The 17,404-nt window shown below is 38.9% G+C and overlaps 3 protein-coding genes and 1 long non-coding RNA gene across 4 annotated transcripts; 2 read left to right on the top strand and 2 right to left on the bottom strand.

Annotated features, from left to right (window-relative positions):
* Window positions 1–81: 81 nt before the first annotated feature.
* ccr9a (chemokine (C-C motif) receptor 9a) lies at window positions 82–2,423 on the top strand. The gene is made up of 3 exons (XM_019116118.2): window positions 82–239; window positions 479–546; window positions 697–2,423. Exons 2-3 carry the CDS (start codon window positions 496–498, stop codon window positions 1,747–1,749), a joined length of 1,104 nt encoding a protein of 367 aa, XP_018971663.1. The 5' UTR covers window positions 82–239; window positions 479–495; the 3' UTR covers window positions 1,750–2,423.
* A 1,199-nt stretch (window positions 2,424–3,622) lies between these two features.
* Window positions 3,623–8,218, top strand: LOC109102733. The gene is made up of 7 exons (XM_042718510.1): window positions 3,623–4,035; window positions 4,311–4,365; window positions 4,450–4,478; window positions 4,804–4,875; window positions 5,327–5,406; window positions 5,839–5,871; window positions 6,187–8,218. Exons 1-7 carry the CDS (start codon window positions 3,946–3,948, stop codon window positions 7,202–7,204), a joined length of 1,377 nt encoding a protein of 458 aa, XP_042574444.1. The 5' UTR covers window positions 3,623–3,945; the 3' UTR covers window positions 7,205–8,218.
* On the bottom strand, window positions 7,554–9,238 carry LOC122136214. The gene is made up of 2 exons (XR_006154028.1): window positions 8,299–9,238; window positions 7,554–7,788 (listed from the first exon to the last, which is right to left on the bottom strand). It is a non-coding gene; the product is annotated as an uncharacterized LOC122136214 (long non-coding RNA).
* A 1,015-nt stretch (window positions 9,239–10,253) lies between these two features.
* On the bottom strand, window positions 10,254–17,390 carry prpf4ba (pre-mRNA processing factor 4Ba). Its single transcript, XM_042718511.1, has 15 exons — window positions 17,130–17,390; window positions 15,660–16,817; window positions 15,375–15,515; window positions 14,971–15,120; window positions 14,807–14,888; window positions 14,440–14,647; window positions 13,817–13,890; window positions 13,401–13,491; window positions 13,118–13,265; window positions 12,757–12,894; window positions 12,265–12,418; window positions 12,066–12,180; window positions 11,791–11,942; window positions 11,627–11,713; window positions 10,254–11,376 (listed from the first exon to the last, which is right to left on the bottom strand). Exons 1-15 carry the CDS (start codon window positions 17,174–17,176, stop codon window positions 11,173–11,175), a joined length of 2,949 nt encoding a protein of 982 aa, XP_042574445.1. The 5' UTR covers window positions 17,177–17,390; the 3' UTR covers window positions 10,254–11,172.
* Window positions 17,391–17,404: the final 14 nt, after the last annotated feature.

Genomic DNA, 17,404 nt, shown 5'->3' on the forward strand with positions numbered 1-17,404 from the left:
AAACAAACATTTCTGATCTTCTGTGTTTAGAGGTGGGCCTGTGAAGGAGGGAAAAAAGTGTTAGAGTTCACACTCATGTGCGTCACTGTGGTTAAACCTCAAGACCTTAAAAGCTTCTGCAAAACAGACTTTTTCCAGACAGTGTCAAAAACAATGTGAAAGTGATCTTGGTGATCAGGAAGACAGCAGACAGCAGCTAATCTTTATTACTAGTCCTAATTTTTCTCAAAGAACATAGAGTAAGTACTGGCTTTAACTGGCTTTCTGTAACAGGAACATAAACTGATAATGAATTGAGAATTCATAGTGTTTAATTTCATTTAAAGAGAACAAATCCAAAAGTCTGATTATTGATATGCACTGTTTTTGGTTGTGGATATTTGTGAATATAATATTTAGTGTACTCTGGCATGATAAAAGTGAATCTTTGTAAATATGAGTATTTTTAATATTTCTTTCTTTTATTTATTTTTTTAAGAACAGAAAAGATCAACAATGAACATTACCGAGTTTGCGACCCCATTGAATGGGCTGACTTCAGAATATGTAAGTGATATCTGAATATTTACATTAAGTCCATGCTGTCTCATAATGTTTGTATGCATGTTTAACATCAACATGATTGCACTTTAAATACATAGTATCAGGGTTACTAAGAAAACAGCTCAGTAAGACATGCTTTGCTTAATTTAACAGGATTATGAAGAATCTTCCACAACTATCGGTGATTATGAAGGCGGGGAAATATGTGACAGAGCAGCAGTGCGAGAGTTTCGAAGGTACTATGAGCCTGCTCTCTATTGGATAATTGTGATTCTGGGAGCCATTGGCAACACTCTGGTGGTCTGGATATACACACACTTCAAAAACCGCCTGAAGGCGATGACGGACGTTTATCTACTGAACCTGGCTCTGGCCGATTTGTTCTTCCTCTGCACTCTGCCATTCTGGGCCGCTGACTCCATCTACGGTTGGACTTTTGGCTCGAGCCTCTGCAAAATCGTCTCTGCTGTTTACAAAATCAACTTCTTCAGCAGCATGTTTCTACTTACCTGCATCAGCGTCGACCGCTACATAGTGATTGTCCAGACAACCAAAGCGCAGAACTCCAAGAGGGATCGTCTCCTGTACAGCAAACTTATCTGTGTGCTAGTCTGGCTCCTGGCGGCGGTGATGTCCATACCAGAGTTTCTCTTTGCTCGTTCGAAAGGGGATGATCAGGGCAATCACTTCTGTATGATGGTCTACTGGAACAATGAAAACAATCAGACAAAAATACTGGTCCTGGCTCTCCAGATCTGCATGGGCTTCTGCATCCCTCTCATAGTGATGATCTTTTGCTATACCAACATCATCCGCACCTTGCTGAAGACGAGGAACTTCGAAAAGCACAAGGCCCTGCGGGTCATCCTGGCAGTTGTGGCCGTGTTTGTTGTCTCTCAGCTTCCGTACAACGGCATATTGGTCTTTGAAGCCACTCAGGCTGCCAATACAACCATCACAAACTGCAAAGAGGTCCAGCGTCTTGACATTGCCGGCCAAGTTTTGAAGAGTCTCGCTTACATGCACAGCTGCCTAAATCCGTTCCTTTATGCCTTCGTCGGAGTGCGTTTCCGAAAAGATGTCTTTCGACTTTTCCAAAACCTTGGCTGTATTCCAACCCTCAAGAGCTCCAAGTTGCTGCAGGGAAGCTCTCACCGCCCCTCTGTTATGTCTGACACAGAAACCACTAATGCGCTCTCATTGTGATTGGTGTCAGAACACTATCAGTGAGGCTTGCTTATCAAAGGCTTCTGTTTTGCTGCAGGTGCTTACAGCATCTGGGTTTTAAAGCAGAAGTTTGAGGTTCCATAGGAGGACTTTGCATGCTTGGAAACATGCTGTCTGGTGGAGGGTGAAGTAACCTGCTCACCACGATGAAATGGCTGCAGTCTTGAACATTGCATAACAAGAGTTCTCTTTGTTTGACTGGGCCATTAAAATGAATGTCAAATCCCGTTCAAATAATTGTGAACTGTATGAACAGTGTTGTGGCAGGGAGAGTGCATGGTTGCTGTTTTGCCCATTTAACTGCTACAATATTTTCCATCTCTTGTTCAGCATTAATATTTTCAGTTCATATAAATGTTGTATGAGCACTGAATTTCTTCTAAAAGTGTTTGTCTTCCACAAAAAAAGTTTATAATTGTTATTGTATGAAAATATTTTTGTCTTTTTGTTGCTGCAAAAGTATAGCTGTGAATATTTTATACATGATTTAAAGCCTGTTGTGTACATTCAGGAGATTTGTGTATGTTTTGCTTTTGATTCACACCAAAAAAAAAAAAAAAAAAAAAATGTATATAAGTATTTGCTGCTCATTTTGTAAAATTTCAAACAGTGTATTAAATACAAAATGCCAATAAAACCTGATTTATAGGCTTCATAATTGTTCTTTCATAATGCATCAACACATTTTCGCCATTATGCATTGTTATCATTAGGTACAGTATCAGAAAAGCTGTAACTTTTTAACAGAACACTTTGTCACTGGGGCAGTACTCACAAAATTAATCTTTGTCCTTATCTACCCCTAAATGGTGTCTTAAGGATACTAATATGCTCACTTTAAGGCTAAATAAGTCATAAAACAACATGTGCCTTTGAGAATTATTTTTCAGTAACAAGATTTCATTTCACACCTTTTTTCTCACCTTGTCTCCAAACATATTTCTGTCAGTATAAAAGTGTGAATAACAACTTTAAATGTGATGCTTGCCATTTGAATCTGGCAGACGGCCACAAGTGCGTACGGTGGCTTCAAACGTTGAATATGACGTATACTATCTGTCTGGTTTACTTGCTGTGGGTCTTGTGGGGAGACACACTCACTAGAAAACAGACACGTGCATGAACACACACCGTACACTCAAAAGTACCTTGCATTCAATGGACATACAGGATATGGCACTGAAAAACACATAAACTTCCACATTATATCAATTTATTAGAATTCAAATCGATGATGTGTTGTTTTATACATCTTATCTACTGATTTAAACAAACACTGCTAAATAAAATGGAGTTATGGCTTTTTGTTTTTTTTACTGATTTAAAATGTAAAAGGGATTGCAGTTTCTTTCAGTGTCTTTGCTTTTGAATACATTTGTGCAGTGCAGGCAGGGTCAAATAACCACAAAGCACAAACAAACCTTAAATCTGTCTGCATGCTCTACTCTCGACAGGAAGTGGCAGTGGCAGAAAGCCAACGTATGTTCTTTCCAGTGTGTGCGGGTACATGTGACTGAGGCTGGCTTGTCAATCGCCGATAAATCTGCAGTTAAACATATCACTTAAAAAACTAAAGTAAAAAAAGTATAAACACTACAATCACACAGTGACGTATCAAATATATTAATATTTTGGTCTTAAAATCCCTTTTTAGACTCCCCCTAGTGACGAACATGCTGATTTTTCCAAGCATTAAACGTTTAAAATGTTAAACATGTTTTTAAAAAAAGTTTAAAAAAAGAGTAATAGGCCTATACCGAGTCGTCTTCCAGTGTTTAGAATTATCCAGGCACACAGATGATACAGCTAACACTATACACGTGGAATAAAAGCCCGAAAAAAATGGATTCATTGCATTTTTTGTTTTTATTTTAAACAAACCTTATTTTCCCGTATACCATTCACTCACAGTTGCTGATGGATGTAGCCTACATAGCAGCTCCACAGATGACTGCTCAGCAATGAATGGATGGAGGCTGACGACAGCAGAGCGGGCGGCGTGAAGGGTTGCCATGGTTTCAGCGTGCAATTATTCGCATGTGCTTTCATTCTTTACAGATATGATTACATTTGACGACATGTTCGCTCATCAAAATTTAGCGACCGTCGGGAACTTAGACGACGAAGAAAGAAGAGCACCTGGAAGAACATTCCACATGTTCTTATTTAGTCGAAATGATCTATGATTTTTCTATGGAAAGCACGAAGGATGAAATCAGCTGGAAGTCGCATGGAGTGGCTTGCAGCGCACCTGCTGCACCTACTGTAAGTGGCAGTAATGTGAAATATAAACTGTTAAATAAGGAAGAAAATCACAATTTAACATGTAAATAGAAGAATACATAAAAACCAATCACAATTCAGTATGCAAATTAGCGTGACATCATCGCTTACCTGCCAAGCGTTCTGAGTGAGAGACTTGGAGGTCAATCCAAGTTTTGAATGGGGTCTTCATAGAGTGTTATGAAAAAAACTATGAGCGTTTTGACTAGAGGTCTGTCTGTACTTGTCATGTGAATTTGTCTTATGTATCATTGGAGAGTACCTGGCGGGTCCAGAGCAAGTTTAGGACAGATCTCACACCACCACCTGAAGGTGAGTTAATGTCTATGATACACTGTTCATAGTTTCAGTCCAGACATGAGGGATCTTTAATCTTGATAACTTGTTTCATCCCAGGTACATCTTGGTCAGCAGAGTGTCATAAGGTAAGGAGTTTATTCTTATGCAAATGACCAGTTATATGAGACCCAAAAGAAACAGAAAATTTTTCTATATATTACAATAGTCCAATTGCATGCCATCAGTTGGGATTTTGCAAATATATTTTTAAAACTTCGAATCTTCATTACTTTGTCTTTGGCAACAAAAGGTTTAAAATATTTATAATTCTTTTTTTTTTTTTTTAATCTCTACAAGTGAAATGTTTTTAATAGACGCATTACATATAACTAGACAGTGTGTCCACATAGGTAACTTTAGATGACATATCCTTTGTCTATTGACACTCTTGTTTGAATATTCGGTTCACAGGACGTCTACATTACTCAGTTAGTACAGCGGCTGGAAAGTCTGCACATGTCTGCGATAGTGAACACACAACAGGTATCAGTGTTTCTTCTGTTTCATATGGAGTTACTTGAGCTGCCAATGTAACTGAGGATTATTTTATATATATATATATATATATATATATATATATATATATATATATATATATATATATATATATATATATATATATATATATACTTTAAATTAATTTATGCATGTACATTAACTCCAAGATGTAATAAATGTATTTTTCCTGAATGTCATTGCATTAGATGACAATGTGTCACACCAAGTGGCATTTCTTTGAACAAAAATTAATAAAATAAACTAATAAAAAAAGTGTATATATATACATATATATATATATATATATATATATATATATTTTCAATGTTTTATATTTTGTGATATTCAGTAACATGTATACATTTTTAAGTAATATGTGTGCAAAATTTATATTTTATTGAAAATCATAAAAATTGAAATGCATTTTATTTTGCAGGTATCTTTGGAAAGCATTTCTAATGGCTGTACGGCACAGGAACCGACCACCTGTTGCAGCCCAACGAAATCATCCCAAGTGTAAGTAGATACTGACTTCTTACTGACCCATTAGGCATTGCCTGCCAGATGATAGCCATCAGTTTGACAGGGTCAACTAAGTGTAAAGCATTTTGAAATATCCGTTCTAATTACGCTGGCATTGGCAGTACTATTTGCAATAGGTGTTCTGTTACCTACCTATATGTTTTACACTTTGTGTTTAATGTAAAATGAATATATTAGAAATGAAGATGAGTACTTGGCACAGACCTGCTGTGTTTGCCAGCAATCTTAACCTTTTGTTGAACTGAATGTTGCTTTGTATCATGCTGCAACACTAGACTTCTCACACTTTGCCAACCTGGAACTGATACTCCATGCCACAATGCTTGGATATCTATTAAAGAGGTTAAATGGCATCTAGAGAAATATTTCTCCTGTAACTGACATTTTTGTACTAATTTTTTTCAGCTCAAAGCAACATCATAAAACCCAGTTAAGGATGCTGTCGCCCCCCCCCCCCCCCCCCCCCCCCCCCCCCCCCCCCCCCCCCCCCCCCCCCCCCCCCCCCCCCCCCCCCCCCCCCCCCCCCCCCCCCCCCCCCCCCCCCCCCCCCCCCCCCCCCCCCCCCCCCCCCCCCCCCCCCCCCCCCCCACCCCCCCCACCCCCCCCCCCCCCCCCCTCCCCCCCCCCCCCCCCCCCCCCCCCCCCCCCCCCCCCCCCCCCCCCCCCCCCCCCCCCCCCCCCCCCCCCCCCCCCCCCCCCCCCCCCCCCCCCCCCCCCCCCCCCCCCCCCCCCCCCCACACACACAGATGGCAGGCTGTCACACAGATGGCAGAGGCTTGGTCTTCAGCCTCCAATCCTCTGGGACACACAAGAACACATTTCTCAACATAAACCTGATTTAGAAACCAGACCAGAACTGGAAATCCACCCCATACAGCTCAGCTGCATTGTTTCTCCAAGGAACGAACGACCAGATGAGATCAAGACAATCAGTAATTCCCTTTGTAGCAGATCCAATAATGAACCTCTTGAAGGAAATGCAACTGAAGCATCCATAGCAGTCGAATCTGAAAACAGTGACCTCTCTGACCAAGAGAAATACAATAAACCTATATTAAAATGGGAAACTGCTGTAGAATTGGAGCTGAGGCCGGACTTATTTGATAGAGATCCAGAACCTACAGTGACTGGAGAAGGAGAGCAAGTGTATCCTGAAGTTCTTCCATTTCCACTAAAAGATCTCGACTTTAGTCAATTCCAGTCCACAGCAGATGATTTGGAGAACCAGCACAACTTGTGTTACACTGATCCTTGTGTCACAGCTATGGCTGCACGCATGCTAAAACTGGAGAAACTTCAGACTGCGACTATACAGAAAGAACAAGGGAAAGCGCTGAGATCTCGTCCAACAACTGCTTTAGTTCGAAGCGCCAACCGTCTGAGACGTGTGGAAAGCCCTTGTTCTCAGGTAGAACACTTGAGGACTAAAGGCAATAATTCAGTTTTAGAAGATGTAACAAAACTCGCCCTTTCTTCAAGCTCTCATTCAAAGTCTACACATCATAATCGCCCCTCGCCAAATGCTGGAAAGATGTGGATTGGTTTTCAGCAACCGCCGGCTTTACCTAAGAAACTACACTCGGGTGTGGTAAAATTAAAGAAGACTGATGCCCTTGTTCAAGATCTTGTTGTTCGTTCGAGCATGCCACAAAAGTGCAGTAGTGCAAATAGCTCGAAGAGATGCAAACCCTCAAAGAAAGCCATGCCAAAGTCTCAGAAGACTTCTGAAAAGACTAATGTTCCTGCTAAAGCTCTTTGCAGGAAAACATGATATAATTATTTTTAAGGGTTTTAAGCTTTAAGATTGACAGTGTGTAATTACCTGTGTGCATGTTACTGTATTTAATCTTCCAAATTCAATACAAGTTGTGTTCCATCAACAACATTTGTGGCATGCTGTCAGTTACCACAGAAAAATAACTTTAGTTTTGGGAAAAAAAAACATCTTACACAGTAACCCAAAACATTTCTTTAGTAGCTCTTTTTTTTTTTTGTGGGCTTTGGGCTGCTTTTTACTGATACAGACAAGTGATAAGGAACTTGCGCTAACCACGTGCAGCAAAACTAACTGGAATGCAGTGTTATAAACACTTCTACATAAAATGAAACCAGACTACAAGTCATTGTAAAATTCACCATTTATTTATATTCTTATGCAGTACTGGCTGATCTGATACAAAATGAACATATTGTTATGCTATGTACAGATGTTGGTAATTTCCCCCTTGAGTGGATAAGAAGATGAGCTCTTGAAAGGCACTTCAATAATAGAGTAGGACAGCAGCTGGCCATCAGGATCTCTCACACTTGGAATCACACGTGGCCATGACAGTAGGGAAAATTTTAACACTTACCCTGAAAACAGAATTGAAAATGGTTAGTTGTGGTTCAAGAACGGGTACTTTTGTGGGCGACATGCAAACATGTATTTTTTAATAAGGAAAAGCATTACCTTTTGGTTAATAACTCTGGAATGTGTAATACCAGATTGTAACAATTTTTATGTACGTTGAGTCAATTTATTTTATTTTGAATACCTGCATTGTATGTGTGTTTGTGTGTGTATATATATATATATATATAGTAACACTATATAGTGTTTGAATTAGAAGTATGAATTGCTTATACATTGCAAATTTAGGTGGCATTTATTGGGTTTAGGCAAAAATTCTGTTATACTGTACAAATAAATTTGGATTTTACTAAATTATAAAAAAAAACAAAAAAACAAAATCAAAACCAGAATCAGTAACTGTCAAATTCTATCATAGGCTAAATGAGGAACTACTTATTCAACCACATACTGTATTGTCAGCTTAAAATCAACAGCTTAATTCTCGTAAAAGCTCGCTCTAAAACAGAAACCTTTTTTCAGATGAGATTTCCTTTAAGTCTTCTTTAACAGACAGCACCTACAATACAAAGAATAAATATACCAGTATCTTGGTACATTACAGAAAGTATACAGTCTTGAAATATCCTGGAGAAATACACACTCATCAGCTGACACACAAGGTGACTAAATCAGTTGATTTTTTTAAGGTCTTGAATATAAAACGGTCCAAGAACGAACCTCTGTGGTTCACACCAATGGATAAAGTCAATGCAAAGTCCTCACAAAGCTTAATATGGATAGGTTATTCTATGATCAGACCAATAACAACACTGGTAGATAGAAATAATAATAATAAAAAAAAAATGTATAAAAGTTCATTCATAAAATAAAAGGGCTTTAATACAGGAAAATATACAGCTGCCCATATTTTTAAGAAAAGGGCCCCTATCGTTAGATTTTGGGTCGGAAACCCATTGTCCGCTGCCAAATTCATTAATGTCATCTAATATCTACAGCCCTAAAAAGTTGGATTAGAAATTACACATTAATTAATACTACACATGAGATGGGAACATTAATCCCATGAGAATTAGCCTCTGAACTGGCTGTTCATTTCTAATCAGAGCTTTGCTTTGTGTTGGATCTAAACATGCCTTTAGGAGTGACCTGGATAAAGGGCCTTGAAGAGGTCTCATCCTTTTGAAAGCAGAGGCAGGCAGGAGGATGATGGACAGACATGTCTCCTTTGGCCAGAGAATATACTCGAACACAAAGAAACAGTGGGAGAAACAGCACAAACAGCAGTTAGTGTTGATGAAACAATAAGCCACCATAAGCCCACCATAAGCTTCCTAAAATGCTGAATTATGTTCTTACAGTGTTATGATAAACTTGCATGAAATTCCTGAAAGACGGACAACTTGTGGGAAGTCTAAATTCATGTTTTTTTTTCTTTAAAAAAAAGACTTTTTTTTTTTTTTGTTTTTTGATGATAAATAATATTATTTTTTTGTAGTTTATTATAATTATTCCATTATCATGCAGGACAGGCTTTGCAAAAATAACAGGCAGATAATTCTTCCAGCATACTTTATAACCGTTGTATAGATTTGGAACATAAGGAATTGAGATATGAATAAAGAAGCAATTACCGCTTGTAACAAGCAGATTCATAGATCAGAGCAGGAAAACCCCTGTATCAAAAGACAACATTGTCACAAACACAAGAACAGTCACAAAAAATACATCTAAATAGTCTACGCATAGTGAAAAACACACCAGAGGGTTTGTACAGTAGTGCATTGGAAGCCATACATATAACATATTCTCATGCATATTGAAAACACTCAATAGATTTGCAAAAACTATGACGCATAAGTGTGACAACTCTGAAAAAGGTGAGGTATGTCTATCAGAGGCAGTACACTGAAGGTGCTTGGTCCATTAAAAATACTTGGATTCACCCTTACCCTCGATGTTAACCGTAACCGGTTCCTTCCATTTTTGAGAAAGCGATAGTCAGTCTTTTCATTCATACCGACTGTTTTGTCTCTGTGAGAAACACCACAACAGAAGCTCTGATCCAAAATCTAGTGAAGCTGCCTCACTGCCTATTGAATACTAAGGCGGCGCCCTCAAAAGTGAAAATTTTGGAATGCTCAACGTAGGTTCACGAATGCAATACTCTATAAACATAATAAAATAACGAAACGTAAAAAAATATAAAAAGTCATACAAAATTTGAGTCAAATAGTTTTTAATTTTAAAATTTTTATAATCATTTTTAGTATTGCGCAAACGTATAGGGTCAGTAAGTTCACTCATTCAGAAAGGTTGCATTAAAGACAGGGACATTTATAATATTACAAAAGATATATTATATTTCAAATAAATGCTGGTCTTTTTGAACGTTTTTTTTTTTTAACTGAAAATAATAAATGTTTCTTAAGGACTGAATCAGCATATTAGAAGGATTTCTGAAGGATAATGTGACAGCAAAAACTGGAGTAATGGCTGCTGAAAATTCAATATAATATAATTAATATAATATAATATAATATAATATAATATAATATAATATAATATAATAATCTATGATGCCTCACTAGGTTTTGGTACAGAGCAAAATGGTGACAAAGGGTTTCAATGCGTGTCCATTTCTCCAAATTACATTCCGTAAACATGCAGGAGAAGCCAAAAGGGCATTATGATGACACATTATTTTTGGCCTTGAAAAGAATGCAAAATGTTGATGCCGTTTGTTTTGGAAGGATTAGCTTACCTTCAGTGTACCGATAGAGGTGTACAACCTGCCTTTACAGAGGAGGCTTTCCCTGCAGACCAGGTCAAGCAGGACCCAAGACCTCAGATTCAGCAGAAACACACCTAGGGCAAGGGGCATGCCATGGGCCTGCACGCCAGGTTGAGTTCTCACTCTCACACCTACGGGAGGGTGGATATAGACAGCATTTATGCTGGTCTTACTTATGTCACACTCTAAACAGTCCTTGGTGGTTGAGTAATATTTGGTTTACATCAAATTCTAGAATTTTACATAAAATATAAGGTCTGTGAACTTAGCACACAAATGGATATTTTGACATTCTGAACATTGAGCATAATATCAAATATATTTGAAATTATTATTAGCAAGAAGCTGCGTATAAAGCATGCAATCTGAACAATATAGATTATCTTGAAAGATTTACAGCTTACAGGGTGTCTTGTAGGTCATCTAATGATAATAAAATAAAGTAGATCTTGAATGTATCCTGCTCTGAAACATACTACAAATCAGAGACTAAAATAAAATAGCATGGCAGTAAAATATGCAAACGTCTTTTGTTGTCTGAGTCATATCTGTAGATACAAAACCATCATTAATCTCTGAGGTACGCTGCTGATCATATCCTCTCCTGGATGAAAGGATGCTGTAATGCCTGATTGATGGTGATCCGCTTGGCAGGATCCAGCATCAGAATTTGGTCCAACAGATCTTTGAGCTGAACAACCTTCTTTCGCTGGTCCTCTGGTAGCGCCTGGCGACCCACCATGTCCATAGACAGGTCCTTAGTTGGGTTAATGGTACTCATGACCGTGATCTTTTCCTGCAGAGAAAGAGACATGGGTGTAGAGGGGAAGAATGAGAAAAAAGTGAAAGGTTAAGAAAATGGATTTGATTTTCCTGAAGTAATTTATACAGATATTTTTTAATTATAAAATGAATGGAGCTTTTTGAAAAACATCTATATTTTTTTTAATCAGTAATATTAAAATTAGATAATTTTTTCCTACAAATCATGCAGCCCTATTTTCATATTTTTTTTTTTTTTAGTGAATGGAATATATAACACTTACCCTCTCAGTGACCTTATCGAATTCCGTATACAAAAAGTTCAAGTTTTGATCAAAGTGCTGGTCCTTGAACAGACCCTTCCTGATCATCTGTAAATATCAAAAAATATTTTTATCTATTTTTTAATACATTTTGTTTTAATTCCTAATATCTGATGAATTCTTACTTTATTAGGAAGTTTTCCTTTCAGGTCCATTGCAAGTTTTAGCATGTGGTTATTTGTCTTCCCAGGGAAAAGGATTTTTCCCGTGTATAGTTCATAGAGAGTGCAGCCCACAGACCACATATCGATTCCATAATCATACGACTTTCCGATGACTGCAAAAAGAGGAAGAAACACTCTTAAAGCCTAATCAAGCATTTCCCAATTTCAGATGGGTTTATAAAAATCTTTTTTTTTTCTTCAGATGCTTTAATTTGATTCCTTAAGTTTTTACTTACTGATCTCAGGTGCCCTGTAGAAGCGGCTGACCAGATATGGTGTTATGTCATTGTCAGCCACATGTGATGCTGAGCCAAAGTCACACAACTTGAGGATGGTTTTGGATTCGTTCACCTTTAGAGTATTAAATACGTTTATATAGTAAGATAGAGATGGAAGTCAGTGTTCAATATTTACGGCACAAGAATTGTGACTTACTAAAATGTTGTCGGGTTTGATGTCAGCATGCAGGATGTTGCAGCGCTTGAGGAGTTTGAGGGCCAGGAAAAGCTGTTGGCTGTATGAACGCACAGCCTTGATGTGTAGCCCAACATCCTTGCCATATTTCCTCAACACCTCCCGCAGGTTCATGCTGAAGCCAAAAAAAATTAAAGTTGCTTTAAAAGATTAGTTCATTTCCAGAATAAAAAATTCCTGATAATTTACTCATGCCCATGACATCCAAGATGTTCATGTCTTTCTTTCTTCAGTTGAAAAGTAATTTTTTGAGGAAAACAGAGGATCGTGTAGAACCTTTTGAAGCTGCTTTAAAATACTTAATTTCTTTCTGACTGAAGAAAGACGTGAACATCTTGGGAGACATGAGGGTGAGTAAATTATCAGGAAATTTTTATACTGGAAGTCAACTAATCCTTTAATAGAACAACTCAAGCTGCATTGATGCATGTGAATCTGTTAACTGTAATGTACCTGAGTGGTTCGAACACCAGACACAGATGCTGCTTGTGATAAAAGTGCCTAAAGAGCCGCAAACAGTGGAACTTATCATCTGCATCGGCGTCATTCAGTTTCTTTAGAAACTCCAGCTCTTTGAGTCCTGTTTTTTGCCTGTGGGAGAAAACATGTGGCCTTTGATCACATGAAGGACACATCTACACCTACTCTAGATCTCAGTTCCTATCCAAATAAATCCCCATGACACAACTTATTTGAGAACATTAAAACTGTGGATGAAACCAACACCACACATTGTGGTTTGATCAGAAATCCAACTGTACCAGACAGAAGTGTTTAAAGGCTAAGCATTAAGCTTTTAAGAGAAGTGTCTTACATCATCTCATTGTTGCGGATTATTTTCACTGCCACTTCCTGATTGGCTCGGGCCAAGTCTCTGGCTCGGATCACATTACTGAAGACACCCTGTCCAGTGTAGCCGTACACCCCGTACCGTTTGTCCAACACCTCGCCAATGTTCACACCTGAATACATTAAAAGAACAATCACCTTTATGATGTCCTCTTTAACATGAAAGTTAAGATATTTTTCAATCTTATAAACACGTTTTGGATACTATAGATTTAAATACAGCATTTGCTTCAAGACAACTGGCTTACGGTAATAGCCTTCTGCATCTGTCCAGTTATCTCTGAGACTTGGGTTCTCCTTGAAGTCCTTGCCAATGCCTGCGGCGCGTAACCTGGCACTCTGCGGAGAGAGATTAGATGTGGATTTGTCAATGTCAACATGATTGAATTCAGAGAGTTGATTAAAATGTTCATTCATGAACGAGTGACTGACACCGTAAGAGACCATTTCAAAGTCTGAGGGGCCTCGAGATCCAGCGAGCACCAGAGTCAGATTACCCACTTGGGAAAAAAGCTTTGAACAAAGTTTCCAGTACAGAAACAACAGCTTGCAGAGGACTATGCAACTCTACCTGTAGAGATCCCCTTACATGGACAAATTCAATCAAATTCTGGGGCTTGCAAAGCCATTGACCTATGCACAGAGAAAGAACTTGGCTACTCACGTCAAAGTAAGCAGCGAACATGTCATCTGACTCTGTGAACATATCTGCCGCTGCTGGCTTTTTCAGATTACCACCTAAAGAAAAAGAACAATGATGCAATGAAAGGAACGTAAACTTGCTGATAACATATTAGACCACCTTGCATTACATCAGAGTAAATGTTTCATGTCTCAAATTTCAATGACTCTCCTTTTTTGTCTTCCTAAACAACTGATATGAGTGCCATTTTAGACTTTATACTGACACCTGTTGGCATGGATGTAGCATCAAGCAATTGTTATTAATTACTAGTGCTGTCTCAGAAATATATTTGCAGGTGTATTTATTATATGTTATAAACTAATAAAATGCAAAAATGTAAAATTTTTAAATAGGTTATTGGAGGGCAAAAACATTTCGCAATTTTATGATCACTCCATATGAATTGATGAATAGTCGTGAGCACTCACTGGTCATGTGATCTCAACATGAGCGGGGACCACCTTTTGTACAAAATAAAAGTTTAATCCGTTTTTCTCATGTATGTGTACATCATTTTAAACATGATTGTTAAACCTAATCTGAACAATTTTTTAAAGTGGAAAGTGCACTTTTAATTGAAAGATATTTTGCAGATGACATACCATCTTTTTCTTGAGAGACAAGACTATGCTTGGCTTTCACATTATCCTCAAATGTGTCCAGGTTCTCTTGCTCGTAGGCTTTGACATCAGCAGCCACACGCTCAAGGATGTCATCGGGAGATGGTGATCGGCTGTGAGTGCTACTCTGAGGACTGCCATGCTCTGAGAGTCCTGACATGTTACTGTCCTCATTCACTGGCTTATACTTCTGTACAGGACACAATACAAATACAATCACACTACATACTCTACTGTTCAAAAGTCTGGGGGTTGGTAACATGTAACAAAACAGTTGTGCTGCTTAATATTTTTTTTGTTGAAACAGTGGTACATACAAGAGCCATACAAGAGATTAAAATATTCTAACCTGCACGATAGCCAAGCGCTGAAGTCTCCTCTGTTCGATCAAAGCCTCCTCGTCCTCTTCATCAACGTCATAATCCTCCAGCCTAGACACAGATTAGTATTCATAATTAAGTCCAAATATGATCAGCAACGTAAAAGCAAAACATAATTTTCATTAATACTCACACTTCATCATCCGAGTCCTGCTCAGGCTTCATCCCTTCAGACAGACTGCCCTTAAACATGTCCTCTCGTTCCCTGCTCCTTCTCTTCCGCCTTTCCTGTGATCCCGAGTGTACCTGCTGTCTGCGCTCCGTCCTATCACGCTCCCTAGATCTACACAATATGATTCTACTGAGAGATGTTATAATAAGTAAATAAGCATTCAGATGTAAATGTGATGCCCCTTGTCATTAAAATTACACTACAAGGACAGCAGCCAATCTGTTTACCTTTATTTCTACAGAGGATGTGTAAAATAGGTACAAATTTATGAATTATTATTTGTGCATTTACTTTTAGCTCATTGAAGCTTATTCTAAATGGCGAATTGTTGCACAGTTTTGAATGCTACCGCACACCACAATCACCTGTATCTGAGAGGAGACCTGCTGGTTCGTCTCCTGGGAGAACGGGACCTTCGTCTGACAGGCGAGTGGTTTAACCTTCGTCTGGAGTTCAGAGAGGGACTCTCCTCGCTACGGCCCCCTGCCACATCACGAGATCGCATCCTGTGAGTATAAGAAAACAATATGAAAGTGAGTTTAAAAGAAATTTAATTTTGGGTAACAACAAAGAATGTTCGTAAGAACAATATAAGTTATAATCTATCTATCTATCTATCTATCTATGATTTAAACAAACAGAGGTAGAACCTGTCGTTGGAAAGTCTATGTCGTTCTTCTTCTCTCCGTCTCCTCTCAACAGACCGAGATCGGCCTCTCCTTGGAGGGGATCTGTTGTGACATGAAGATCTGTCCTGTCTGGATGCCCTGTCTGTACTCTGGACAATAGGGATGTGTTCAGGTGAGCGGTGGCCCCTGGGCCGCACAGACAGGCTGTGTTGTTCTGGAGGTTGTTTTCTGCTAGGAGATTGATTCTCTTTTCCAGATGAGGCTTCTTTTGAGGGTGCTTTCACTGATTTCTTGTCTCTCTCCCTGTCAGCTTCTGGCAAGTTTGTGTTTCTTTCTTTAGATCTAGACCTGCTCCTTCTTTCTGAGGATCTGTGGTCTTCAATTTGCTCTTCAGGCCGTGTAGTTGATTTTTTGTTGCTTGATGGCAAGTCCTTGGATTTCACAGGAGATTTAGACCTCTGACCACCATCTCTGGATCTCTCAACGCTTCGGGATCGTCTCCGCTCCCTCGCTTGGATGGGACCACTAGGTTTCTCACTGATGTTAACTTCTAACCCAGTCTTACTAACTCTTTTTTCTGATTTATGGGCCCGGACTGCCATCTCGTCAGACATGCTTCTGTCTTCCAGCCAGGGATACATTTTTTCATCATCTACGTAATCCTGTCGAGATCTTCCAGCATGTCCCCAAGCATCAAAACCTTGTCTCTGTTGTTCACCATTTTGCACAGCTTGCTGGATCTCCCCATCCTCCTCTGAATCGGAGTTATAACCCTGTAATATCAGTCCCATACCTGATTGCACAGCCCCTTCCATCAGCTCATTGTCAAGCTCTGCTTGAATCATGGCTCTTTGTTTCTCCAGGTCCTCCAGAGCAGCAAGGTCATCAAGTTTGGATCGCTTTGGAGAGATGACCGCACCTTCACAGCCAGCAGAACAGTCTCTATCATCCTTGAACGAGTCTCTGTGTTTCCGCTTATGTTTGTGTTTGTACTTGTGCTTGTGGTCCCTCTCATCTGGTGAGGGATATTTATGTTTTCTGTGCTTGCTCCGATGTTTGTGTTTTTTTCTCTTGTGTCTTTCCACCCTGGCAATATCCATGTTATCTGCTTTTCTAGCTCCATCTTCACCAGGTCCATGTTCATTTTCAGCCACACTGTCAGAGCTCTCCACATCATCTCTGGAAAAGAGTAAAGAACAGTACAATAATATTAACATACTTATCATAATCTGGTTTTGATAAATGACCACAATTACAATTACAAGGTATTCAGGACGTATTTTCCATTGTCGATGGTATAAAGTATATACAAAAACATACTGCTGGTTTACGTTGACCACAGAAACAGAGAATGCGTTAACTGATATTGACAGGAAACTACATATCAAACAAGTTGTACGGAAGCGTTTTCATTTCCAATACATGTAACCCATATTTATATATCTAAATACCAAAATTATGCGATATAAAGTCAGTAAAGGCGTTACTTACACGTAATCCTTCGCTATTGTTTTGGCTAACACGTCCATGTTCGCCATCTTGGTTGTTCCTGCTGAGTCGTTTGACAAAGAGAGTCGATTCACAATTCAGTCTGGCTATGCTACCAGTACTTTCTTAAAAATAAGCAACCAAATATCAATTCAAAATATCAATTCAAAATGTTCGCAACATTCCCCTCTCAGTATGCGTTATTGTACAGTGGCTAAAGGAAAACGAAGTTTAGACCAAATTGACTGAATCACTGAATCGCACGCATGCGCAGTGTC

This window comes from Cyprinus carpio, chromosome B2 (assembly GCF_018340385.1).
Source record: "Cyprinus carpio isolate SPL01 chromosome B2, ASM1834038v1, whole genome shotgun sequence".
NCBI lineage: Eukaryota > Metazoa > Chordata > Actinopteri > Cypriniformes > Cyprinidae > Cyprinus > Cyprinus carpio.

What these genes read in the sequence shown, in the direction of transcription:
- LOC109102733 (XM_042718510.1), top strand. Translation starts at nt 3,946, where the DNA reads ATGATCTATGATTTTTCTATGGAAAGCACGAAGGATGAAATCAGCTGG. An exon ending in GGTCAGCAGAGTGTCATAAG is followed by an intron (nt 4,479 to 4,803) that starts GTAAGGAGTTTA and finishes TTCGGTTCACAG; the next exon opens with GACGTCTACATTACTCAGTT. An exon ending in CATAAAACCCAGTTAAGGAT is followed by an intron (nt 5,872 to 6,186) that starts GCTGTCGCCCCC and finishes CACAGATGGCAG; the next exon opens with GCTGTCACACAGATGGCAGA.
- prpf4ba (XM_042718511.1), bottom strand. Translation starts at nt 17,176, where the DNA reads ATGGCGAACATGGACGTGTTAGCCAAAACAATAGCGAAGGATTACGT. An exon ending in TGTCTCTCAAGAAAAAGATG is followed by an intron (nt 13,891 to 14,439) that starts GTATGTCATCTG and finishes CTTTTTCTTTAG; the next exon opens with GTGGTAATCTGAAAAAGCCA. An exon ending in AGATGCAGAAGGCTATTACC is followed by an intron (nt 13,266 to 13,400) that starts GTAAGCCAGTTG and finishes TAATGTATTCAG; the next exon opens with GTGTGAACATTGGCGAGGTG.
- ccr9a (XM_019116118.2), top strand. Translation starts at nt 496, where the DNA reads ATGAACATTACCGAGTTTGCGACCCCATTGAATGGGCTGACTTCAGAA. An exon ending in ATGGGCTGACTTCAGAATAT is followed by an intron (nt 547 to 696) that starts GTAAGTGATATC and finishes TTAATTTAACAG; the next exon opens with GATTATGAAGAATCTTCCAC.